The sequence below is a fragment of the Alosa sapidissima genome, chromosome 8 (genome assembly GCF_018492685.1).
Source record: "Alosa sapidissima isolate fAloSap1 chromosome 8, fAloSap1.pri, whole genome shotgun sequence".
Lineage (NCBI taxonomy): Eukaryota > Metazoa > Chordata > Actinopteri > Clupeiformes > Clupeidae > Alosa > Alosa sapidissima.
Window position 1 is genome coordinate 5,016,449 of NC_055964.1, and position 7,625 is coordinate 5,024,073.

The 7,625-nt window shown below is 40.9% G+C and overlaps 1 protein-coding gene across 1 annotated transcript in view; it reads left to right on the forward strand.

Annotated features, from left to right (window-relative positions):
* The first annotated feature begins 1,244 nt into the window (after nt 1-1,244).
* The window catches only part of fbxw8 (F-box and WD repeat domain containing 8), a 20,055-nt gene continuing 13,674 nt past the window's right edge, over nt 1,245-7,625 (forward strand). The window contains exons 1-7 of the mRNA XM_042101865.1: nt 1,245-1,838; nt 1,989-2,093; nt 2,295-2,459; nt 2,598-2,686; nt 4,078-4,235; nt 5,584-5,780; nt 7,473-7,625. The exon at nt 7,473-7,625 is cut by the window's right edge and continues 60 nt beyond it. Coding sequence (XP_041957799.1) covers nt 1,356-1,838; nt 1,989-2,093; nt 2,295-2,459; nt 2,598-2,686; nt 4,078-4,235; nt 5,584-5,780; nt 7,473-7,625 — 1,350 coding nt within the window. The 5' untranslated portion in view covers nt 1,245-1,355. The remainder of the gene's footprint in view (nt 1,839-1,988; nt 2,094-2,294; nt 2,460-2,597; nt 2,687-4,077; nt 4,236-5,583; nt 5,781-7,472) is intronic.

Here is a 7,625-nt window from a genome sequence, read left to right on the forward strand (position 1 = left end):
GTCAAACAGAACAATCATCCGTAGCCTAACTCAACTAGCAAATACAACAAAACCAGTTGGTCTATAAACTGCAATAGTCCACAGATACTACGGATACCAAACAGTGCTTCTGGCCTCAGTAACAGAAAAAACGTGGTCTTGATCATGCCAGTGTAGATCTTGCGCAGATTCCACATCGAGCGACACAGTCCAATGCCAATCCATGAGACTTTCCGTCCATGTGGCGCACCACAGTAGCATCACTTATGTAAACACTCAACTGTTGCACTTCTCGTGATGCAGGTACATCTGGGTAAAGATATATACATCTCATTTTTTTGTTACGCGGTGTGTCTGTAATATGCTATTAAAGATAGACATTATTATTTTAATCCGATTTTCGGGAATCAAAACTGATATATTCTAAACTCCGGTGATGCTTACCTATTGCTGGCTTCAACGACGCTCAGCGACGAACTGTTGCTTCTACAGATGTCGCTTTCTGACATATAGTATGAGGAGAGTGACTTGTATTGCCGTGCACATTATGTGTAAATGTTTAAATGTGTTCCCTCTGCTGCTGACGTTCTCCACGCTGCCCTTCTCTCTTGTTATGCGCCTTTTTTCGAACTGGTCCCCGATCCGTCTCAGGCGGGATGCGAGTGTCCCCGTGCATGGTATGGATCTGTAAGCAGAGACTGAACCGCAAATCACTGGCAACGCATGCTCTACTGGCAGGCAGCACATCTTGATCACTCCGACACGAATATCCAACACTCTACCTTGTCCCTTCCTATGGTTTTCTTGACAGCGATCGTCTGTTCTGATCAAATCCTCAATGGGTTTGTTTCTGTGTGCTGTGGGCTATTATTTATTAAAGTGTCACATGATGTAGGGGTTTACATCATCTTTTCCCAAAAGACACGGGTGATCATTAACTCTTGAAGCCCTATCCTGATTTTTTCCTTTGTGTGATATGACTAATGTCTAAACAGCAACGACTGTAAACAATTAATTAATCTCCCAGCTAAAGACTGCAAGCTATAACCCATATTTCCATTTTATTTATATAGATTAAATGCACACACATAATTCCGTATGCATGGATTTAGCTGGATGGGTTTAGCATGGATTTTTTTCTTTCTAAAATAAAACAATATAAGGTAATCAAATGCAAAATGGTTTGCAACAGCAACCAACAGTAGCCTGTACTGCGGTAAAGCACAGTGGAACGTTTTGCGTTAGAACATCAGTCCACACGGAACTTTTAGAAGAATGGACTGTATATTTGTTTTCTTTCACGGTCTCTGGGTTTGGCTGTGAAGTGTTGCGCAGTGTAATGACTTAAAGTGCACAATACTGGAATGTAAATAACAATGGAAGAAGATGAGTTATTGGCCTTCAGGGAGCACTGGAAACAGGAATTAAAGAAAACGACTCAAGCAGAAAGCACTGGGTCGAACCTTGGGGTAACGTTACACAGCGCCCAACCCAGTGTAACTCTTGGCACTAAATCTACATATTTCAAAGATAGGTCGGAGGACAATGAAAGGGAAAATTGCTCTGATCGGTCTGGACACTATGACAGTCCAGGTAGCTCATACCAAGATCAGAAGGTTAAATACACACCACCGTGCACGACCTTAGAGGACCGTGCAAAGCATCAACCACAATATGTGTCCATTGCAGAAGGCTTGTTAGATGGAAGGACTAGTCCCTTGGTGGAAAGAATTGAAGAGGAGAGGACGCGAAGGAAAAGACAGCGTGGTCACATTGACTGTCATTATAATGTACAGCCTCAGAAGAAAGTTGTTAGGCCCACTGGACAAAAGCTACTTGATCAGTTTATACAAGACTTGGTAAGATGCATGTGCTTGTTATGGTTTATATTGGTGTGGCACGTGGCAGTAGATGTATTGGATAAGCCTTAGTCGTTAAGAAATTACGTTGGATTAGGCCTACGTAAAACTTGATTAAGATACTCCTGCCTTTTGCATTCCTCTACTCAGAATGACACTAATGACATTCCCTTCTTTGATGTGGAACTGCCATACGAGTTGGCACTGAAGATATTCCAGTTTCTTGACCGGCGTGATCTGGGAAGATGTGCTCAGGTATGCTAAAACTGGCAAAGGAATATTGATGTATGTTTAGGCTACACTACATGCTACACAGATAGACAATATGTTACAGATAATTAACCGCCTAGAAAGGTTGTATTTAAATCATTTGAAAGTGTTTAGAAAACAATTTGTTCACAGTTGTATAGTTAGCAGCTAATACGCGTTGTCTTGATTTCACCATCCGTGGCCAAGGTAAGCAAAGTCTGGAAGGGGCTGGCAGATGATGAAGTGCTGTGGTACAACCTGTGTCTGGAAGAGGGATACCACAGCGGAGCGAACGTCTCGGACTCCCCCTGCTGGAAGAGTAGCCTGCGGGATTGTCGGAACACTGACAAACTAGTGTGCTCCAACTGGAAGGTAATGGAACAGCTTCATATTTTGTATTGATTGACGGACCCACATCGGTCCAAAATCGGTCCAAAATCGTCATTAAGACGACCAACTGATGCAAAACAGATGCAAAATAATTTGCCAATCTTGTATGTTCAATATTAGAATCGTGTTGGATCTATCAGTCATCTCCAGTTTGAGTTGGGAAAGATTCTATGTGATGTCAGCTGCTGCAGTGGATATGTATTTTCTGGGTAAGTTTGAAGTGGATTCATTAAAGTTACCTCTAACTTTGTTATTCCTATATGTCTCATAACATTTGCATGGACAATTATTAGGCCCTATTATTATTGATCATAATGATGAACTCTCCTGGACAGTACGCAGATGGAATTTTGTGAATATTTAGCATTTTTGTGACTTAGACATCCTATATAAAATAAGATTTGATGTACTTTATATTGCCACACAACAATGTTGGTGGTAATTGTTTGATGCAGCAAAAAGGTAGCTCAGTCCAGTGAAAAAGAGGCAATGGGGAAAAAATAGTAGCGTAGTTGTTGTTTCATGGCAGGTCAGCAGATGTGTTGATTAATCTTAATGATGAGTGGAAGAAGATGTTATTAAAGCAACATTGTTTTCGATGATATGGTCCGGTAGGCCTTCCCAAGGGCATACGTTGTTGCTATATATTGCTGTTGCCAAATAACAGTTATCAGCCATCCAGAGTCATTAGATATCAGTGTCATTAGATATCGGTATCGGCCCTTAAAAATACATATCAGTTGACCCCTAGTCACAACCAATTATACTGCTGGCTTTGTATTTGTTCACTTTGTTCTTTGTTTGTCTGTCCAATATCCTATACCAGACATCTTTTGTTGACGATATTCTGAAGTTGACATACATTTATTGAGGATTTGTCAAAAACTCTACAACAGAACAACACAATAAGAATCATCTGTTGGCTAAATAGTATTGTTATTCCCAGATAAAAGAGTTGTCATGCCTTTAAAGGTTTCCTTTGGGGATTAGATGAAGATTGCCTGAGGATGCTAGATTAAAGCCCCCTCTCTCTTAAGTGGGTAGCGTGAAGCAGTTGGCAGCCCGAGAGCGCCCAGGCAGCCCCCTCCAGCCACCCAGCGCCAGTCCTGAGCTCCTTCCAGTGCAGGGTCTCCTGAAGCCCTCGGCAGCTGGTGTAGAGACGTCTGTCTCCGCTGTCAGCCTGAACCCAGACCAACTGAGTAGGGCCCAGCTGCCACCAGCATCCCCCAAAATAAAAATAAAGAGCATTTGTACAGCCAGCAGCCTCTCCCATTTATAAAGAGACATCCACATAATGGTGCTACTGCCTTTCTTTTTATAAAGATACATTTACATTTAAAAAAACAAAACAAATTGATGCAGCAATTACGGTATGTATGTCTTAGTGTAGTAGACCATTGACTGTATATAAGGGTGTAGACACTGACAGTATTGATTAAATAATGCATGGTTGCATATTGACTAAGTAAGTGATTTCATAAATACCTTAAATTGATATTTCTATATGAATCCAAGTTTATGGGTGTGAATCAGGAACTAATATCTAGCTTCAGGTGTAAAATCACCCGATACTCTTTGTCATCATGTTTACCTTGTTCAGGTACACCTCAGGTGATGTCCGTCTGTGGGACACCCATCATTGGGATTCAGAGGCGTCTTACCTTAGGCCGACCCACGCCAACATGGATGTCACCCTAAAACCACACATCAGTCATGTCCAAGTCAACAAGATAGTGGCAGCGGCAGCATTTGATGATGGTAAGGAAGATATTTTGAAAGACTGGTAAACATTTTGCTTTGCATTAAAGATTTTGCAGTGGTCCTCTGTGTTTTTAATGGTGTTTATGCTCGTCCTACCCAGTACATAGTAAATAGGTAGAACAGATGTTTTTTTTACTTATTTATTTTTTTTGAGCTAATACTTTTCTGTGTTTCAATGGGATGTGATTTGATTCATTACATGTGGCTATGCAAATCTAACAAAAGGAGTATGTAAATGTATGATGGTGCTTATATTTAGATGTGTATTAGATATGTTCAACATCACACAATTATTATACCCATGTATTCATGAATAACAAAACAGAGCTATGCCTGTCAAGCTAGGTCCTGCCTCTCATTTGTGCTGTTTCCGAACTTGAGACCAATGTGTTTGTGTTAGTGATAGGTCCTGGCAATACCAAATCTCACGGGTTTGTATGTGTCTCATGCTAATTACAGCCTATTTTGGCTGATTGAATTTGGTGGCACTCTGACCTTCTTTTATTCAGAATGTTGTTGGGGAAAAAAACAGGACCAGAAAGGAAAGTATAATGAGCCGCCTGCCATCCACACCATCCAAGCACAGTGGACTTTTTCCCCTCTTGAAACTGAATAACTCTTTCGTTATAATCAGTCATTTAACATGGAAATTACACACCCATTTCACCCATCAGTGTTTTGACTATTATTTACATAGCCTATTTGAGAGCATTTACATCTGATTATCTTCATTATGTGAATATGCTGATCAGTGTCTTTGTTGGTGGACCGTCTTTAAAGTAGTGTCTCCATTGCAGCCTTGTAACCTGACAGAAAAGCTTGGTTAATATGTAATAACACCAGAACACCAGACACTACATTATTATTTTGATTTAACTGCATGCAGTGCAAAGTACAATACACGCCTTTTTTATGCCATAGCAATTTCTACAGCCATAGCCCTCCTTGATTCCTTTAAAAGTAAGTAATGGTTGTAAGGCAGTTGAAGTAGTAAGTCAAGTTATAATTAAACAATTAGGTCATGTTTTTTTTTTTTTTGCCAACAAAGAATTTACATTGCAACATTAAAACATCAGTGAAATAAGCCTTATTATACCACAACAGGTTGTTGTTTTTACAACAAACAGTTTAATTTAGTTATTTTTGCCAAGAGTAAACGACACCTTTAAAAATAAAATGAATTTGTGTTTGTACATCTGTCTTCGCTGTTAGCAGTGAACACTTTTGGCCATTGTATCCAGTTGATCCTCTTGCTTCCATTCTGTCTCAGTTGTTTGTGCATCCATCTGTCTGTACTCTTGCTGTCTTTACGTGGTGGTCCAACATATCTTCTCTCCCCTGATAGGATCAGTGGATGTATGGAGCACGGAGACTGGGTCCGAACCCATCCACCATCTCCAGCACCTCCAGAAGGTTCATGCTCTGGCGCTGTGTCCAGACCACCCCACCGTGGCCACTGCCTGTGGGACAGACGTGCGTGTGGAAAGCCCTGATGAAAAGGGCTACTGGAAGACCCTCTGCCTTACCCAGCTACCCAAACCTGTGAGTAGTGAGCTGTCTTAGATTTCTTTTTTCTTCCAGTACTCTAGTACAGTCCACTCTTTTTGATTCTCTATAGCATTGGTTCTCAAAGTGGGGTCCGCAGCACATTGTCAGGGGGTCCCTGACAAAGTTTGCTACAAAATATGAAATTGTCTTATATGGTGAAAAATGCTACAGTATCAGTATTTTCCCAATTGATTTGCTGATATGTTACATCAATACATCAAAACACTTTACTATTAATTAACCGCCAACAAAATGAAAGTTATGTGAAGCAAACACTATGTGTTCAACACAATAGGCCTACATTTGACAAATAAACAACAATCCTTTAAAAAAATCCTACATACTGTCAAAGTTTGCTAACATGACTATTGTGGTATTAGCACGCTATGTTTTTAAAATACATACAGTATAACATAAGCATCTAACAGAAAAAAGGCTATACAGCTAAATTATTAACTTAAGTTTTATGTATTGCGATTATGAGGGGTCCTTGGAGAATTTTCCACTCCATAAGGGGTCCCCCGCCCACAAAAGTTTGAGAACCCCTGCTCTATAGAACCCATATATAGAACACAATCCACAGTGTTGGAATATACAGTATACAGGAATAACGGCCGCCGAGGTGTCCTGTTATACGGAATTAATGGACGAGGGCGAGAGGCAAAGAACTCCGCGACACGCAGCGGAGCCTCCGCCCAAATCCATTAATTCCGTATAACTGGACACACCTTGAAGGTCGTTATCCCGCTTATCACCCGGTTGCCACTGTAAAGCAAAGGAAACACGCGGTTCCGTGTAAAAAGAAGCTCACTAGTTCAGCTTGTTGTACAACTTTCGTTGGCCCTATAACAGGATAGCATGGACAGTTAGCTTGTTTACAGTTTATTCCATTGTTGCGAAGCCTGCCTCCAGGCTCCAACATAAGCATTGATATGGAACAGCGATTAAACTTTTTTTAACAGATCTACTTCATAGGTGTCCCGTTATTCAGAATTAAAAGCCACCCCGCCAGCCAATCAGAAAAGAGTATTTCTTCTCTCCGGGTGATAAGTAAAGGATAATGTATAGAACACCGGTCATTATCAGGAAAAAATAAGTTTCGACAAGGTGAGCCGGTCTTGGTCTGAAAGGGCTTATTTTCCTGATAATGACCGGCGTTCTATACATTATCCCTTGTATATACGCTCCATTGCACTAAGTGACCGCACTAGTTGCGGAGTAATATGAAAGACGTGATTCCGAAGCACATGTATGTTTCAGTGGTCATTACATGGTGCATATTTAACCACGTTGGGAACGTTGGGAAATCCAATTTAATTCAATGGAGCATTCTATTAGTATTGTAAAGAGTCGTATAATAAGCAGTGATATTCAGTGATTATATGATATGGCATATCCAATGATATACAGTGATAGTATGTCATATCCAGTGATGTTCAGTCATAATATTCCATATCTAGTGATATCCACATACAGTATCTAGTGATATCCATAGTGATAACATTGTATATCTGATGATATCCAGTGATATGGCATATCCAGGAAATCAGAGTGGTGATATGGCATATCCAGTGATATCCAGTAAAAATATGATGTCCAGTGACATCCAGTGGTACCATATGTCTGGTGTTTTAAAGTGATATATTTGCTGGAGTCTGATTTTTTCTCTCTGTCTCATGCTGACAGGTGGATAACCTGCGTCTGGTGCCGGGCAAGCAGGCATCTCCGCTGGCTGTGGCTTCAGCCAGTGAGAGCGTCTATCTCCTGGCGCCTGGGCAGGACCAGAGGGTTCTTCACTCTGTCTATGGCCACCCAGTCACCTGTCTGGACGTCAGTGAC